This window comes from Dendrobates tinctorius, unplaced genomic scaffold, assembly GCF_039654945.1.
Source record: "Dendrobates tinctorius isolate UK_male_01 unplaced genomic scaffold, ASM3965494v1 ptg000027l, whole genome shotgun sequence".
NCBI classification, from domain to species: Eukaryota; Metazoa; Chordata; class Amphibia; order Anura; family Dendrobatidae; genus Dendrobates; species Dendrobates tinctorius.
In genome coordinates this window covers 12929680-12949565 of record NW_027361695.1, presented here as the reverse complement: position 1 = coordinate 12949565, position 19886 = coordinate 12929680, and the positions used below count along the sequence as shown (strand labels likewise).

Genomic DNA, 19886 nt, shown 5'->3' with positions numbered 1-19886 from the left:
GTTCCAAAAATCAAAAGAGTTGCTGGACAGCATGTCCAGAGGGTCAAAAGATCACAGCGTGCTAGGCCGCAATATGTCTGCCAAAGTAGGAAGAGTGCAGTGTGGCACTTTTTTGAACAAAATCCTCATGATCAGGCCAAGGTTATCTGTAAGAAGTGCGCAAAGACCATTAGCCGAGGGAAAAATCTGAAAAATTTGAATACCAGTTGCATGCTTAGACATTTAACCAGCATGCACTTGCAAGCGTGGACACAACACCAAACCTCAAGTGCCACATGTGCAACTGATCACAAAGAAGGTAGTCAGCAACGCTACATTGTTTCCCCCACTGTAAGCCCACCGGTTAGCACAGCAGCAAATGTTGATTTGTCGTTGCAAGGCCACAGCAGTCAGGGAATCCCACTGTTATATCAACGAAATACTGAATCTAGGCCATCAGAAAGAACACCAACTCCATCACCATCATCAACCCTCTCTCAGTCCGCCCTGTCCACCGCTACTTCCACCATATGCAGCTCTCAAGTCCAGCTCACCCTCCCAGACACTATGAGTAGGTCAAGAAAGTACTCAGTCTCTCATCCACGTACACTGGGTTTGAACGCCCACATTGCCAAACTAATCTCGTTTGAGATGATGCCCTTTCGGTTGGTGGAAAGCACAGCTTTCCGCGAACTCATGGCCTATGACGTACCACGCTATGACCTACCCAGTCACCACTTCTTCTCTCGCAAAGCCATCCCAGCCCTCCACCATCATGTGAAAGACCGCATTGTCCATGCACTCAAGCAGTCAGTGAGTGGAAAGGTGCACCTCACAACTGATGCATGGTCCAGTCGGCATGGCCAGGGCCGTTACGTGTCCATCACTGCGCACTGGGTTAATGTGGTGGATGCAGGGTCCACAGGGGACAGCGGTGGTGGGACAGTGCTGCCTAGCCCACGGTATAGGAAACAGTTGGCTGTAGGCGTTCGACCCTCCTCCTCCTCCTCCAGAAGCGAAAGCTCGTCCACAAAGCGCAGTCGTACGAGCACTCCATCTGCAGCTGCCACTGTTGCACACGAGGTGTCCCCCTATCGAGCAGCTAGTGGAAAGCGTCAGCAGGCTGTGTTGCAGATGATGTGTTTGGGCGACAGACACACCACCGAGGTGCTGGCCGAGTACTTGAAGCGACAAACTGAGTCATGGCTGGGCAGTGTACATCTTGAGGCAGGCAAGGTAGTTAGTGATAACGGCCGTAATTTTGTGGCAGCCATAGCCCTTTCAAAACTCAGCCACATACCTTGCTTGGCTCACACCTTGAACCTGGTGGTGCAGTGCTTCCTCAAAAATTATCCGAAGTTAACAGCCCTGCTCCAGAAGGTGCGAAGACTGTGCGCGCACATCCGCCGGTCACCTGTACACTCCGTTCGTATGCAGAAGCTGCAGCGATTGCTCCACCTTCCCAACCACCGCCTCATTATCGACATTGCAACAAGGTGGAACTCCACCCTGCACATGGTGGAGCGGCTGTGCGAGCAGAGGCAGGCCATAATGCATTTGTGGGAGGATACACGGCCAGGCACTTTGAGAGCAGACATGGAGTTGACAGGTGTGCAGTGGTCGAAGCTGAAAGACCTCTGTAAAGTCCTTCAGTGTTTTGAGGAATGCACACGGCTGGTAAGCGCAGACGACGCCATCCTAAGCATGAGCATCCCACTTATGCGTCTGCTCATGCAAACTTTGACGCACCTTAAGGAGCAGGCGTCTGCAGCCAATGTTGACGAGGAGGAAGAGGTGGAGGGAATCCTTGATGACATTCAGCCATTGTCTGCTCAGGGACCTCTCCTGGACGAGTTGGAGGAAGAAGAGGAGGAGGAGGATGATGATGGGGATGATTACTTAGGGGAGGAGGATGCATCTCGTGGGGCAAGTGAAAATGTTGGCGTGGCAAGGTCTGGTACAGGGTTTGTGCGTGACTGGAGGGATGTGGATTTGCCAGAAAGTGCTCCTCCAACCAGCACTCGCAGTGCATCATTGACACCGGGAACATTGGCCCACATGTCAGATTATGCCTTGCGGATCCTAAAAAGGGACCCCCGCATTGCCAAAATGATGAACGATGACGACTACTGGTTGGCCAGCATCCTGGATCCACGTTATAAAGGCAAATTACAAAACATCATGTCACAGGAGAACCTTGACCTAATATTGGCTAATAAACAAGCAACTCTGGTAAATCGGTTGCTTGAGGCATTCCCAGCACACAGCAGCGGTGATGGTTCTCACACGAGCCGTACGGGCCGGGGGCAGCTTGGCAGAGGTGTTCATGGTGCACACAGCAGAAGTGGCGTTGGAGACAGGAGTTTCATGACAATGTTGTGGACTGATTTTTCAAGTACCGCTCACACAACTGGTAATACTGCATCGATGGAAAGTGACAGGAGACAGCAGTTGTCAACTATGGTTACAAACTACTTTTCCTCCCATATCGATGTTCTCCCACACAGGTCATTCCCCTTTGACTATTGGGCCGCTAAACTGGACACCTGGCCTGAATTGGCACAATATGCCTTACAGGAGCTCGCTTGCCCAGCTGCAAGTGTGCTATCGGAAAGAGTCTTCAGTGCAGCTGGATCAATCCTGACAGAAAAAAGGACCCGTCTGTCAACCCAAAATGTGGATGATCTAACCTTCATTAAAATGAACCATGCATGGGTTTCCAAGGATTTTGTTCCACCTTCCCCTGATGACACATAGGGTGACAGAAAAATGGCTAGCTTTGGTCCACCTCTTCCTGGGACTTGACCTATTTCGTCTTTTGCATCAGCTGAATGTCCAACATCAACATATGCCACTTTCTAAAACTCCCTAACTGTGCTGCCTCCCCCCCCCATGGCTGGGGTCACCACCTAGCGCACGACACCGTGCGTGTGCCGTTGCCCTGGACAGGTGGGTAGGCCGACTCTTGGGCGCGGGCACTGGCACAGGGTCCCTCATAGTGCAATCAAGTGTCTCTGACGGTGGTGGTGCACACCCGCCGTCAGACACACCGCCGTACTATGAGGGGCCCAGTGCCAGTACCGACGCCCACGAGTGGGCCCCCCTTGCTTGGGCAGGGCCCCAGCATTTGCAATCTTTACCTCTCCCTGCTCCTCCGCTGTGTAGTCTGGGCCGTCAAATCCATACTGTGCCTGACACCATCTGAGCCTGCCTCCTGATGTATAGACATATATTTTGAATGTGTACGCTATCCATACATGTTATCCGGGGATACGGTACCCTTTCTCACCTTTGTGCAATCATGTGCAATCCATACTGGGCCTGACACCGTCTGAGCCTGCCTCCTGATGTATAGACATATATTTTGAATGTGTACGCTATCCATACATGTTATCTGGGGATACGGTACCCTTTCTCACCTTTATGCAATCACGTGTAATCCATACTGGGCGTGAGAACGGCTGGCGAGCTGTTAAGCAAGCTACAGCACCTGTGGTTTGCACACGTAAGTTTTTCATTTTTTCAGGAATGACGGTTAGGACTAATTCCGGAACTGCGGTTGACCTGCACTTACTGGGAAATCATCGTTCGCGGGTAATAATTGTAATCAGTGATCCCCATCACTAACGTTGTTCAGCGGGTTATCTGCACCTGTAAGCGACAAACGCTGGCCTTTTCAGTGTAGCGCACATGCAGCCACGGACATGTAAGGGCATGACACACCAGTTATTGGCCAATCTCATGTGCCAGAGCCTCACGTGTCCCTCTAGTAAGCCGGACTCGGACCGCGGGGCATGACAGAGTCTCGTTCGTTAACGGAATTAAGCTTGCAATGTGTGCATCTGTTCTGTAGCTGGCATGGTTGAGGTTTCCCAGGTGGAGTCGAATTTAACCGTAGGCTCCACTCCTGGTGGTGCCCTTCTGGACATTCCTTTAAGTTTCAGCTTTGCAACCATACTGCCCACGTAAAACAAACACTTTGCCTTCATGAACGCTGTTTGGAGGGTCATGACTCGTGGGAATAACGCCGCCCAATCAGTTAACCTGCTAGAGAGATCCTTCGTTGCTCCCAAGCATGACATCACACTCCCTAGGAAGAAGGTAATGCCACTGTGGCGACCGTACTCCTGGGGGCGACACAAGTGCACTGATGCCCAGCCACTGCTCGATGAATCTGCTGGTACATTGACCCAGACCACTACATTCCCCTCGCACGCTACACGGCCTGAATCTGACCCTGATGAAACTCAGGTTACCCTTCCCATATACAGTTCCATCTTACACGGTGACAAAGAGGAAGCTGCAGATGAAAGTGCAGGTTCGGCCCACCCGCCATCAGACACACCACCGTACTATCAGGGGCCCTGTGCCAGTGCCGTCACCAACGAATGGCCCCCCCCTGCTTGCTCAGGATCACAGCACTTGCAAGGTTGAAATACTGTGCAGTGAGATGGAAGATGGGGACGACGAGGAGTCCAGACAAGTACAGGGATTCCCTAGTGAGGAGACTTATTTGATTGTTTTCAATGTTGGGACAGCAATTTTTGGGGAGCACTATACTCTGGAGAATGATAGATGGGGCCCACCATACACTGGAACATTCCAAAGGTGGACATCAGACACTGGAGCAGCATTTACAGGGCCCATTATACACTAGAGCATTAGAAATGGGGCCCATTATGTTTGGAGCATTATTTGGGCCCATAAGACAGTGGAGCTTCATCCATGGGGACCAACATATACTGTAGCATTATGTGGAGCTCATCATATACTGTTTCAAACATTATATGGGACCAATGATTCTGTATGGAAAAATAGATGGGCCTCGTCATGAGATGTAAAAAGTGAAGTATTTTTCATTGTACTATACCGCTATTTCTCTGCCGTATCGGAGCATGATGAGTTGTGGTATGTGTTAAAGGGGCGCTCTTTCGCCCAGGGCACATGAAAACCTGGAGCCAGCCCTCCCCCCCCACAACTTTAGCCAAATAACCCCCATTTTTCAGTGCGTAACTTGTATTATGAAGTTAATTAAGGTTGACAAGCTTAAGTAAGAAGAATTGATGCTTTTGGCATTCAAATGGGCACTGTAGGTGTGTTTCCTGTCCTCCTCTCACTGCCGACTTTTATTCCCCATTGACTTACATTGGGTTTCGTGTTTCGGGACGACCCCGACTTTTCCCTATAATCGGCTGATCTTGCTCGACCCGACTTTTGGAAAAGTCGGGTTTCACGAAACGAAACTCGACCCTAAAAAAACAAAAGTCGCTCAACTCTACTCTTGACTAATCAGGATAGAGGGTCCTCCCAGCAGCAAGACCCCAAACAATTACGGTAAGCTCTGCCATTGGTACCCGCAATATAAGAAGCAAAATTGTCATCAGTATCTTGAAGAGATTTATCAAAATTTTCAAAAAATAAAGCTTTCTTTGCTGCCCATAGCAACCAATCACAGCGCAGCTTTCATCTGATCAGAGCAGTTTCTGAAATTAAAGCTGTGCTCTGATTGGTTGCTATGGAGGTCAATGACAGGATTTTTTTTTTACAAAACCTCATGATTGATGAGGCCTGTACTCTGCAAAATTCACCGCTGAGGAAGGAAAAGTGGCTTTTTGTGGCGCAGTTTCTCCTTTGGGTGACTACTCACGTTGGTTTGGAGGCTTCTGCCTGGTCGGTCTGCAGCTTCTCTCCTCCTTCCACCTCCATAGTGCAATATACAATGCGGTTTGGAGCCAGTGATTTTAGTCCTGAGACTTCCATTATTACAACCTGCGGAGAATAAAAAAAGACATCACTGATAATAATATAAATCTACTGTATATTTTGTCATAATTCTTGATTAACCCCTTCACGATGCGGCCAATTTCCACTTTGGCGTTTTTTCTTCCCCTTTCTTCCGAAAGCCATGACTTTCCTTTTTTGTCCACCTAGACGTATGAGGGCTGGAAACTCCATAATGACAAGCATGGAGGTCTTCATCGCAACTGTCATAGCCACCCATCGGCCACCCGCGATCACGTCACTCACATGCTGATGGGCACATAGAGTGAGGCACCATGATGCCAGAGCACTGGTAATGCCCCGTCAGAGTTTGAGAGCAGCATCTAATAGATTGCTAGAGGCAGGTCCTGACTGCAACACAGTCATTACCAGCTGGGTATGGGGCGAGCTCCAGACACCTATTTCTTTCAACAGCAAGGGGTTAAAATTATTTTTTATTCTTTCTTTCTCTCTTTCTTTCTTTTTTTCCTTCTTTCTTTATAGTTCTTTCTTTCTATTTTTCTTTTTCTTTCTAGTTTTCTTTCTAGTACTTTCTTTGTAGTTCTCTTTCTTTCTAGTTCCTTCTTGCTTTCTAGTTCTTTCTTTCCAATTTTCTTGTTCTCTCTTTCTAGTTTTCTTTCTAGTACTTTCTTTCTTTCTTTCTAGTTCTCTTTCTTTCTAGTTCCTTCTTTCTAGTTCCTTCTTGTTCTCTTTCTTTCGGGTTCTTTCATTCTTTCTTGTTTTTTCTTTCTAGTTTTCTTACTTTTTCTGTCGCTCTCTTTCTTTCTAGTTCTTCCTTTTTAGTCCTTTCTTTCATGTTTTCTTTCCTTCTCTATTTCTTTCTCCTTTCTATCTATCTATCTATCTATCTATCTAGAAAAAAACAGACAGCAGCACAAATGAGCAGATTTTGGGTGCAATACTTCCTGAGTAATGCGGTTGTCCAACGCAAAATATAAATGGAAAAAAATCAGGCAGCGCTCCAATTCAAGGAAAAATTGTGGACTTTAATCCAGTTCCAAGTGGTGCAACGTTTCGACCTCACAGCACGGTCTTTGTCTATCTATCTATCTATCTATCTAACTATCTATCTATCTATCTATCTATCTATCTATCTATCTATCTATCTATCTTTCTCTGGCAAACCGTGGGGGTCAACAAATAAGCTATAAGCAGGAAAGTGATGTTCCACCTCTGAGACATTTATGGGGCCACTCAGGGTAACAAATCATGAACTTTGTCATATTAGGGCTGGTTGTAACCTCGAAGTCGTATGACGCCATAATACTTTCCATGCAGTTATACAGAGATACAGATGTTTTTGCTGTCATGGCACGCACCACCATATGGCAGCACTCCGCTCCATGTGCCTCCGGACAACCTGACTGCAGATGGCTCCTTCATGTGCAAGTGACTTAATCTTGTTCTGCCAATTCTTGGAAGGTGAAATGACCTTTAATGTGTCCACTAATACCACGATGTACAGAATTTTTTCCATACTTGCTCCCTTTTTAGTCCAGGGCGGTGCCAGTTTTCTGCCGTCAACACCAAAGCCAAATGTCTAGTATAGGGATTAACATTTCCTCCTGACTGTGCTGCCAGCCAGAAGTCGTTTTGTTGCATAATGCAAGACCTCAAGAACTTTGCCAAATGCTTGATTGCTTTGAAATTAATTGGTACGAGCAAATCGGCTAAAATGATTAATTTTTATTACATTTACACCATCTGTCTGGTTAGGCCTCATGACCTGCGCGCTGTTTTTAAAATGCAAGGTAGACAAATTGCTGTCTATGGTGGAGCGTTATTTTGAGCCGTGTTTAGAAAGAATGCGTCTTGTGCTGGATTTGCGACAATATGTTTCATTTTAATTAAGCTAATACCCGATTTGGTGCAGGACTTACCTCTAGACTAAAGGACAGGACAACGTCGGATTTGGAAAGTTGGTTTTCATTTTCTTCCCCCATGTCTATGATGGATGTGTTGTGACTGCGCTTAAGCTTCTGGAGCTTAAATTCGGAGCCGCCCTTGGACACCGGCATGCTCTCCAAATTAGCCATTAAGAGGTTGACCGAAGACTTCAGCTCCTCGATGTACATATTTTCCATCTCTTTCGAAACGAACTTTGGAAACTTGCGTTCCTGCACACCAGAATATCGGATGAAGAAATGTTAATTAATTGGACACATTGTTTTTTTAAAATTCCCAGATTTACATTTTAAACTCAATATCTCTGCTTACTGTCATTAATGAAGACCTCTGTATGTTATTTTTAGAGTATGCCAATATAGAAGAAAAAGGATGGCACTCACCGGTAAAAATCACTCTTTATTCCAATAGTTTAAAACATTGGCGTCGGGAGGATGGGAGCATGAGTTGAGGAGACGACGGCCATTTCGCTGTTTCGTGTGACCCGTAGAAGCGCTACCGCAGCGCGAAACGGCCGCCGTCTCTTCAACTCCTGCTCCCATCCTCCCGACGCCGATGTATTAAACTATGGGAATAAAGAGTGATTTTTACCGGTGAGTGCCATCCGTTTTCTTCTATATTGGCATCTATTGTGGCTGTTCGTTTTGGAGAGGCACCCCGGCTTACGGAGCATTCATTGTTGAATGTATGCTTGCAGCTTGTCTGCGCAACACCTGTGCATTGAGTGGGTTCCCTAGCTGTGCGGATTCACATTTTCTCTGAGTATTTTTAGAGTATAAAAATGATTATCTGATCATCGCACAGCTTTTTAGAAGACACAGCTTGGAAACTGTAGCTGTAACTGGCCATATACCTCTGGGTCCTTCACGTATTTGGGACAGATTTCGATCCACTGAAGTAAATCATGAGGGTTCCCATTAAAAAGATGTTTCACTGGAACTTTATTAAATTTAATCTCAGTGTTTACTTTGATTGGCGCCACTCCACTGATTCTAGAACAGTTTTTCTTTTTCTTTTGTGCCCCTCCGTTCCATAGTTATGCGCCCCCAGTAATAAGGAGGCAAATTTTCCCTTCTTCCAACTGGGCGTATACTACAGAACGTCTCTGCATCGTGACCATGTTTTGATTGGCTAGCATCAGAGAAGAAAAAGAAAACGCCCACGAAGAACTTCTATGGTGTACGCCCAGTAGGACAAAGGGGAAATTTGTACAACTTTACCGGAGTGCGTAACTTTGGAACATACAGAATACAAGAAAAAGAAAAACTGTTCCAGAATCAGTAGTTCAGCATCAATTAGAGGAGAAACACAGTCTAAATTTAAAAAATCTGGCCAAAAGTTATTTTTAAATGACAACAAGCAGAGATCTTAAAAGCTACAAGAAGTTCATACTGTAAGTAAACTAGAAAATGTCATACCTTGTCATTGTAAAATGAATAAGCTAATATAACACAGCCCCTCTAAAAACTATAACCCATATTTGTCAACTTTTAGATCTTTTTGAAAGTGCCTGAGTGTAACATTTTCCTCTTTTAAAGGCCACCTCCCTCCACCATGCCTTTGTAAGCAGGTACGCGGGATGCAATGACGAACAGGAGGCAGAGCAAGGGTTAACAGGTTTAATAACAGGGGAATACTCCAGGCAGGGAGGCAAAGGGTTAAACAGGGAATTAAACAGTTTGAAAGGTAAAGGAGATGGTGAGTGGGAGGACAACGATTCAGATAACTGCAGTTCTGATGAAAGTCAGTGGTTCCTAAGTCCACAAAGTGAATAGCGCCGACAACGGCCGGCGCGGTGTCTTTCCCAACGCGGTCCTGTAGGCAACAATATCCTGTCTTCTGGTGGCAGTGGTCGGTCTCCGTTACCTTCCACTGGGCCTAGTCCATATACTGCAGTGGCTGACAAGGGTACGGGCCAACATCCTGTATGAGCCCGATGTGGCGCTGCAACTATATTCACTGGTGAAGTCAGGTCACAAGTGTTGGGGCAAATATTCGCGTTCGAGCCAAACACCTTTGCTTCGCCTGCTTTTTCCTTTTATCCCCCCGCTGCTGCGCGCGCTTTTCCTCCGTCTTGCCTCAAACCCCTCCGTCACCAGGAGGGTCCGCCTCTCTAGGGCTTCTCCCAGTGGAATATCCGGCACACTCAGGCTTCCCCCCGGGAACAGGGGATGCAACCTCAACACTTCCGAACCCGGCATGCAGGTACACGAAGTCCGATCGTCCCCCTTACACCTTACAATATATCCCCACCGTTAATCATGCCTTTGGAAATAGCTCTCACTCTATCATGTAGCATCCAGTGGTTTGAGGTTTTGGGAGGCTTCTATGGCAACTGGGAGATTTAGGGTAGGTGAACACGACCGTTTTCTCTACATCCGAGAAAATCGGTCTGATTATGCTAATTCCACTTTGATCAGACTCTGATTAGAAGTTTGATCAAAGTGTGATCTGAGTTTCTCAGAGGTGGAGTGAAAAGAAAAAGTTTGTCCACCTTCTTTATAATGTCAGTCTGTGAAAATCAGGCCACAATCAGATGGCATCCAAGAGTGGTCCAATTTTCTCCAAAGAGTTGAATGGGCGAGTGACATATGATTCTCGGCAAATCATGCATGTTTCAATTTTTTACTCAAACTGACTTGGTTCAAAGAAAAAATAGGACATGTACACGGCCCCATTGAACAACATGGTGACGAATGCTATCCATCAAAACCACGGATAGCACTCGTCAAAGTCATACCGTTATCTGCAGCTGCCCTTACCAAATCTCCAGGAATCTAGGCAATTTATTTTATTAGTAGTTTCCTTGAACAACACCACCGTTCATGTCAAAATTTTTCATGGCCAACTGAAAACCAACCCTAAAGATTTCCTTCTTCGTATTTTCTTTATAAGCCCTTCATTAAACAATGGATTGAAATGGTTGACTACAAGGGACATCCAAAAATCCGGCTGCTCATTAACAGTTATAATTATAGTCTTGTGTTTTTTTAATTGAGGCCCGTGACCATCATTTCTCTACAATGTAAATAATACAACCAATGACAGCGTTCATTGCTCCTATATTGCTCAAAGAGGACAACTTTTTGATCAGGTTAGGCTTGATTTGTAAAAAGTACATCAGTTTTTGCTTTGGTCAAAGGAGTGTAAAAAAAAAAAAAAAAATTGTAAAAAAAAAAGTGTCTTACCCGAGCAATTTGATCGGCCATTTGAAGACGGCCATCGAGTTCACGTCTTATTTGGGCGGCTTGTTCGTCTGGGTTGTCCAACTGCGAGAAAAGAAGAAACCGTTAGGAATGTCATAGTTTTGAGACTAGGAGAATTTTACATACTTTTTGCAGACTCATCAATTTTCTCAAAAGATGTTAAAACCAAATAAATACATTTTAAGACTGTTTTGGGGGAATAGGATTTACCCCCAAGTTTTTAGTCTACATGCGCTAAAAGCCAATATATGCTAGGCTTAGAGGGCTACTTACTAAACGTTTAAATAATTTTTGATATTTTGTAGTCCCTGTTCACAACTGCTGATCAGCAGAGATCTGGGCTCTGAGACCTCAAAACCCCTTGAATCCACAGGAGAAAATCAAACAGAAAGTCTATGGGTCTATAAGTCGAGAACTTTGGTTTGAGTGATCGGGGGGGAGGTTTCAATAGTTTTGAAAAGGGCTATAACAAATTAAAAATTATTCAAAAGTTTAGTTACCCTTACAGGCAGGATGAATACACTGTGTTATGGCTAGAACAGGTTCCGAGGGGGCGGTGTTATGAGTTCATTTTCTCCTTCACCTCTGATGTCTGATGAACTCCCTCTGCTGGTGAAAGGAGGTAGTGAAATTGATCTGGATGGGAAGAACCTGTCATCTGAACAGGTGGAGTGTGATTGGACATCCGGAATTTCTGAGTGGATATAAGGCAGCCGACGCCCTGCAGGGGTGCTGGTGATCCTTTCTGCTCTGAGCTCTGGAATCCAGTTTAGTTCCTGTCTACTAAAAGCTAAGTTTTTGCTCTGCTATTTTTCCATGAGATTTTGTCTGTTTACTTAGTGTTTGTGTTCAGCCTGCCCTGGTTGGGACGGGCTGAACTCCATTTTTGTCTCTGATCAGTTGATCTCTTTGCTCTGTCTTCAGAATATACCTGAGTGCTGAAATAGTGATTTTGAAGTCTAGTGACTTCAGGGCCTTTTCTATCAGACGTGTTGGACATTATTTTTGGCAGGGTTTTTTTGCGTGATTGCAGCCAGCATCTTTTCTGTCCTTTCCTATCTAGTTAGTTGGGCCCCATCGTTTGCTCAGCCTGTCTTTCTGTCTGTGTTTGTGTTTTCATCTGTTTTCACCGACAATACATGTTGGGGGCTGTCTATTGCTTTGGGGTCTGCTCTGGGGCAGTTTAGAGTTCCCCTTTCTTTCTTTAGGCTTATTTAGCTCTCCGGCTGTGACGAGGGGTCTAGGGCACCGTAGGAACCCCCCACGACTACTGTTAATTGTGGTGAATAGGATCAGGGGTCTGCAATCCGCTAGCTGCCAACCTCTCCGGTTTTCTGGACTTAGCTTGTGTTTTTGTTTTTTCCTCCTCCAGTGACTCATTCATAACAGGGCGGTTCATGACTGATTTTTTTTTGTGGTCTTTTTCATTGGCTAGTTTAAACATAGCAAAGTCTTTTAAGATTGTTTTTGGCTAAAGATGTTTGTTTCGTTGCCTGAATTTAAATATTCAAATCAAAACAGTGGGTCAGGTAAACAAGCCTCACCCCCCAGTTACACCCCTGAGTAGAATTATGAAATATGCCATTTTCTGAAAATTTTTTTTAGCAGTTTTTAACCAAACAAATATGAGAAATCAAATGATTTATGGTCGTAATGGATAGTGGAATAATTGAGCCACAAAAGTAGTCAGGCCCAAGGGAAGCTAAGTTTTAAATAAGAGATATAAATCCCAATTTGATTGGTAGGTGAATTTATTTCTAGTCTAGCGGTAACAGATACTTCCCGGCAGGGCTGACTCCATATTTATGTAGGCATCAGATTCCAAATGGATCCATATTTGGTTTCTGCTTTATACTCCTCATCTTCAAAGTGCTATGCATGAGTATTTGTCAGGCAATAGAGATGTATTAGGGCTTGCTTTTTTTCTGGTACAAGCTGTAGTTTTTATCATTACCATTTTGGGGTCCATGTGTGATCTCTTTTTGTCCAATTTGAAGTCACCATAGATCATTGATATATGGATTTTGTTTTCATTTTGGCAGTTCACCATACGGGATAAATATTATAACAGTAATTGATTCGTTTGTATAGTTAGTTATGCACTCTGCAATTCCAAATATGTTATTTTTTTTTATATATTTTATTTATGTTCCATTAAAAGGGGGTGATATGAATTTTATTTTATTTTTTTAGTATTTTTTTGTTATTATTTTATTATTGATCTCCCCTGAGGTCTTGAAGCTGCAATCGCTTCTTCACTTGTACAATACACGGCATTATGGTAATATTGCAATGCATTTCTCCTATGAAGCCCATCCTCATAGTTCTACAATTGTGGCAGACATGGGGCCTTCATTGTGACCTCTGGCTGGAATGACAAAGTCATTAGCACCCTGCAATCATCTTCCACCATATCCAGCCCAGTGGTGTACCACCAGACCATGCGGCCGCTATGTGGCCCAAAAGTCGGGGGTGTGTGGGGGGGTGGTAGCTAGAGGGCATTATATTGTTTTCAGGTATATGTTGGGGTAAATTACACTGTATGCAAGCAATTATACAGTGTGAAGGCTGTTTGGAGAGCTTGGTGGGGGCCATTATACTGTTTGGAGGGCTGGTGGGGGCCATTATACAGTGTGGATGGTTTACTTGGGCCTATTATACTGAGTGGAGGGGTGTAGGGACCATTATACCATATGGAGGCCCTTTACACGGTATGGAGTACTGTGTGGCAATACAGTTGGGGCGTCATACTATGTTGGGGTCACCATAATTTGCCTGGTAAGGGTTGATTTGGAGGGGGGTACAGTAGGGTCATCATACCGCGTGTGTGGAGGGCAATGTGGAAAAATTCACTGTGGGGGTAATACACTAAGTTTTGAGGGGGCACTATTGTTGGTATGATGATTTATTGGGGCAATGAAAGGGCAATCTAAGGGCTTCAATAGGAGGAAAATTACTTTGTAAGTCTGCAAAGTTGTGAGATATTATCTTCTATGACCCTGCCTGGAACTGAATATTATTATTATTTCTTTTGGGGGGAGCAATGATAACTTCTGCTACGGATCCCCATGATTTCTATGTACGGCCCTGATGGAGCCTCTTAAAAACAACTGACGCAATTGCTGACTTATTATTATGATTTAATTTTAAGAGGTTAAAATGATAAAATCAGAGGTTACTCCATTTGCAGCAGTTAGACTCGGGTGCCGGCTGTATAGCAGCTATTAGAGCAGTCATACGCATAGTGAGCAAAAATCGCACAGGTACGGTAGATGTTGCAAATTGAAACCTTGGTCAAAGTGGGTCTCTCAGGCTCCCATGCTAAAGTTTGCCCATGACTGGTGCCAGCCCTGGTCCTGTGGTACAATGCAACACCCATCTATGGCTATTCCTGCGTTCAACACTACCTCTGCACCTGTTTATGGCTATTCCTGCGTGTGACACCACCTCTGCATCCGTCTATAGCTATTTGTGTGTCACACTACTACTGTGTCCGTCTGTGGCTATTCCTGCATGTGACACTACCTTTGCACCCATCAATTGCTATTTCTGTGTGTGACACTACCTCTTCACCCCTCTCTGGCTATGCTTGTGTGTGACACTACCTCTACACCTCTCTCTGTTTATGCCTGTATGTGACACTACCTCTGCACTCCTCTCTGGTTATTTCTGTGTGTGACACTACCTCTGTACCTCTCTCTGTTTATGCCTGTATGTGACACTACCTCTGCACCCCTCTCTGGTTATGCCTGTGTGTGACACTACCTCTGCACCTATCTCTGGTTATGCCTGTGTGTGACACTACCTCTGCACCTCTCTCTGTTTATGCCTGTATGTGACACTACCTCTGCACCCCTCTCTGGTTATGCCTGTGTGTGACACTACCTCTGCACCTCTCTGTTTATGCTTGTATGTGACACTACCTCTGCACCCCTCTCTGGTTATGCCTGTGTGTGACACTACCTCTGCACCTCTCTGTTTATGCCTGTATGTGACACTACATCTTCACCCCTCTCTGTTTATGCCTGTATGTAACACTGCCTCTGCACCCCTCTCTGGTTATGCCTGTGTGTGACAATACCTCTGCACCTCTCTCTGTTTATGCCTGTATGTGACACTACCTCTGCACCCCTCTCTGGTTATGCCTGTATGTGACACTACCTCTGCACCTCTCTCTGTTTATGCCTGTATGTGACACTACATCTTCACCCCTCTCTGTTTATGCCTGTATGTAACACTGCCTCTGCACCCCTCTCTGGTTATGCCTGTGTGTGACAATACCTCTGCACCTCTCTCTGTTTATGCCTGTATGTGACACTACCTCTGCACCCCTCTCTGGTTATGCCTGTGTGTGACACTACCTCTGTACCTCTCTCTGTTTATGCCTGTATGTGACACTACCTCTGTACCTCTCTCTGTTTATGCCTGTATGTGACACTACCTCTGCACCCCTCTCTGGTTATGCCTGTGTGTGACACTACCTCTGCACTCCTCTCTGGTTATGCCTGTGTGTGACACTACCTCTGCACCTCTCTCTGTTTATGCCTGTATGTGACACTACCTCTGCACCCCTCTCTGGTTATGCCTGCGTGTGACACTACCTCTGCACCTCTCTCTGTTTATGCCTGTGTGTGACACTACCTCTGCACCTCTCTCTGTTTATGCCTGTATGTGACACTACCGCTGCACCCCTCTCTGGTTATGCCTGTATGTGACATTACCTCTGCACCTCTCTCTGGTTATGCCTGCGTGTTATGGTTGGTAAGTAATTAATAAGGCCTGTTTCACACTTGCTTTTTTTTGCAGCGCGTTTTTCCCGCAAAAAAACGCATTGAAAAACGCATACAAAAGCATACAACTGCTGCGTTTTTTTCAAGCATTTTTATGAGCATGCATGAAAAAAACGCAGCGTTTTTATGCGTTTGTATGCGTTTTTAGTGCGTTTTTACCGCGTTTGCGTTTTTTTCCAACATTAGGTGGCCCCTCACACTAACCCAAACCATGACTTTACTAACCCTAACCCTGACCCTAACCCTAACCCTAACCCTAACCCTGACCCTAACCCTAACCCTAACCCTAACCCTTAGCCAAACCATACTTAACCCTAACCCTGACCCTAACCCTTAACCAAACCATACTTAACCCTAACCCAAACCCTAACTAACCTTAACCCTAACCCTAACCCTGACCCTAACCCTAACCCTAACCCTGACCCTAACCCTAACCCTAACCCTAACCCTTAACCAAACCATACTTAACCCTAACCCTGACCCTAACCCTTAACCAAACCATACTTAACCCTAACCCAAACCCTAACTTACCTTAACCCTAACCCTAACCCTGACCCTAACCCTAACCCTAACCCTGACCCTAACCCTTAACCAAACCATACTTAACCCTAACCCTGACCCTAACCCTGACCCTAACCCTTAACCAAACCATACTTAACCCTAACCCTGACCCTAACCCTGACCCTAACCCTAACCCTAACCCTAACCCTGACCCTAACCCTTAACCAAACCATACTTAACCCTAACCCTGACCCTAACCCTGACCCTAACCCTTAACCAAACCATACTTAACCCTAACCCTAACCCTAACCCTAACCCTGACCCTAACCCTTAACCAAACCATACTTAACCCTAACCCTAACCCTAACCCTGACCCTAACCCTAACCCTAACCCTAACCCTTAACCAAACCATACTTAACCCTAACCCTGACCCTAACCCTTAACCAAACCATACTTAACCCTAACCCTAACCCTGACCCTAACCCTAACCCTAACCCTAACCCTGACCCTAACCCTTAACCAAACCATACTTAACCCTAACCCTGACCCTAACCCTGACCCTAACCCTAACCCTAACCCTAACCCTGACCCTAACCCTTAACCAAACCATACTTAACCCTAACCCTGACCCTAACCCTAACCCTAACCCTAACCCTGACCCTAACCCTTAACCAAACCATACTTAACCCTAACCCTGACCCTAACCCTAACCCTAACCCTGACCCTAACCCTAACCCTAAACCCCCTTAACTAACCCTAACTTTACCCAAACCCCTAAATTCCATTGTCTAAACTAATGGTAAAAAAAAAACGCATGTGCAAAAAAAGCATACATAAGCATGCCAATGCGCACATATGCTCACCATAGACTTATAATGGGTGTCTTGCTGTAAAAAAACGCATTGCGCACGCATGCGTTTTTTTGAGGCAAATCGGACGCACAAAAAATGCAACAAGTTGCATTTTGTGCGCCCGAGCGCATACCGCAAAAAAACGCATGCGCGGTAAAACGCGTACAAACGCATGTGTATGCGCACATAAGCGCATCCCATGCAAAGTATAGGAAAAAAAAACGCATGCGCTATTTAGCGCTAAATTACCGCGAAAAAAAACGCAAATGTGAAACCAGCCTTAGGGAGCTAGTCTGGAGCGCGTATCACTGTTCAGAGTGAGATGGATGCGATGTCCCTTTCTTATGAGACCTGTTTTACCAAACATGGTATATTAAGTAGGTGATACTATTTAATCCACCATTTCCACCTCTTGTATACACTATTTATATTGTTCCCTTTCTCACATAGGCTCTTAAGGACGACGTGCTCTGGTCTCCCTTATTATTTACTTACCAACCATAGCAGTCGGGTATGTCACCTCAATCCTAAAAATCCCTTTTACCAATTTTTGCTTTTGCTCATTATCTTGGGTCACATGTGTTATTAGATCACTTGTATCTAGTTTTTTATTTTAATGTGATTCACAAGGATTTATATTTTAAATGGCATATTAGGCCTTGTTGGTCTTTATAGTCATTATTTTTTGTATACTTGTTTTTTTTTGTCAGTACACTGATGAAGGTATTGACCAAAACGTCTGTACCACTGACTGTATATTAAAACATCACTTTTTCCATCTATTTAAGTTGAGTGCCAAGTTTGATTTACTACTACTACCTTGGCATCCCTCTCTGGCTCTGCCTGTGTGTGACACTACCACTGCACCCCACTATGGCTATGCCTCAGTGGCGGACACAGACAAAAGAGGGCCCCTGGGCAAAAGCTGTAAATAGGACCCTTCCAGTCCAATACGTCATCAAAATGCAATAATTAATTTGCTTTGGAGGTGGAAATGGGCCTCCTAACCTCTTGGGCGCCTGTGCGACTGCACATGTTGCATCAATGATATGTCTGCTCCAGCTATGCCAGTTGCCTGTGTGTGACACTAGCTCTGCATCTCTCTCAGGCTATTCCTGTATGTGACACTACCTCTGCACCACTCTCTGGCTATTCATGTGGCTGACAATACCTCCTGTGTGTGACACTACCTCTTCTCCTGTCTATAGCTATTCCTGTGTGTAACACTACCTCTGCAGCCCTCTCTGGCTATTCCTGTGTGTGACACTACCTTTGCACCCCTCTCTGGCTATTCCTGTGTGTGACACTACCTCTGCACCCCTCTCTGGCTATTCCTGTGTGTGACACTACCTCTGCAGCTCTCTCTGGCTATTCCTGTGTGTGACACTACCTCTGCAGCCCTCTCTGGCTATGCCTGTGTGACACTACCTCTGCACCCCTCTCTGGCTATTCCTGTGTGTGACACTACCTCTGCAGCCCTCTCTTGCTATGCCTGTGTGTGACACTACCTCTGCACCCCTCTCTGGCTATTCCTGTGTGTGACACTACCTTTGCACCCATTTCTGGCTATGCCTGTGTGTGACACTACCTCTTTGCGACTATCTGGCTATTCCTGTATGTGACACTACCTCTGCACCCCTCTCCGGCTATTCCTGTGTGTGACACTACCTCTGCAGCCCTCTCTGGCTATGCCTGTGTGTGACACTACCTCTTTGCCACTATCTGGCTATTCCTGTGGGTGACACTACCTCTTTGCCACTATCTGGCTATGCCTGTGTGTGACACTACCTCTTTGCCACTATCTGGTTATTCCTGTGGGTGACACTACCTCTGCAGCCCTCTCTGGCTATGCCTGTGTGTGACACTACCTCTTTGCCACTATCTGGCTATTCCTGTGGGTTACACTACCTCTTTGCCACTATCTGGCTATGCCTGTGTGTGACACTACCTCTTTACCACTATCTGGTTATTCCTGTGGGTGACACTACCTTTGACCCCTCTCTGGCTATGCCTGTGTGTGACACTACCTCTTTGCCACTATCTGGCTACTCCTGTGTGTGACACTACCTCTGCAGCCCTCTCTGGCTATGTCTGTGTGTGACACTACCTCTGCAGCCCTCTCTGGCTATGCCTGTGTGTGAAATAACCTCTTTGCCACTATCTGGCTATTCCTGTGGGTGACACTACCTCTTTGCCACTATCTGGCTATTCCTGTGGGTGACACTACCTTTGACCCCTCTCTGGCTATGTCTGTGTGTGACACTACCTCTTTGCCACTATCTGGCTATTCCTGTGTGTGACACTACCTTTGACCCCTCTCTGGCTATGCCTGTGTGTGACACTACCTCTTTGCCACTATCTGGCTATTCCTGTGGGTGACACTACCTTTCACCCCTCTCTGGCTATTCCTGTGTGTGACACTACCTCTGCAGCCCTCTCTGGCTATGTCTGTGTGTGACACTACCTCTGCAGCCCTCTCTGGCTATGCCTGTGTGTGACACTACCTCTTTGCCACTATCTGGCTATTCCTGTGGGTGACACTACCTTTCACCCCCTCTGGCTATTCCTGCGTGTGACACTACTTCTGCAGCCCTCTCTCTCTAGGCCCCTGTTTAAATATAATTCCTTTTTTATTTTGATTTCTTCAATCTTGACAGATGAACTCAGATGAACTCAGGTCAGGTCATTTGCACTAACTTCAGTAGCATTAATTAATCTAATAAATCACCTGTCCTTCCATCTAGTAAATGTAGGACATATTTAATTTAGCAAAATCAAAGGTCACTGTGTTAGTACTTTAATTATAATCCCCAAACATTGTATTTGATCACTTTCTGGGAGATCACAGCTCCAGCGCTCCCTGATATAAAGT

At 45.6% G+C, this 19886-nt stretch overlaps 1 protein-coding gene across 17 annotated transcripts in view; it reads right to left on the bottom strand.

Moving 5' to 3' along the window:
- Positions 1-19886, bottom strand: part of CADPS (calcium dependent secretion activator) — a 482209-nt gene that overhangs the window by 265114 nt on the left and 197209 nt on the right. For all 17 annotated transcript variants that reach the window (XM_073569792.1, XM_073569796.1, XM_073569794.1 and 14 more), the window contains exons 4-6: positions 10854-10934; positions 7641-7877; positions 5627-5748 (exon numbers count right to left, since the gene is read on the bottom strand). In XM_073569792.1, coding sequence (XP_073425893.1) covers positions 5627-5748; positions 7641-7877; positions 10854-10934 — 440 coding nt within the window. The remainder of the gene's footprint in view (positions 1-5626; positions 5749-7640; positions 7878-10853; positions 10935-19886) is intronic.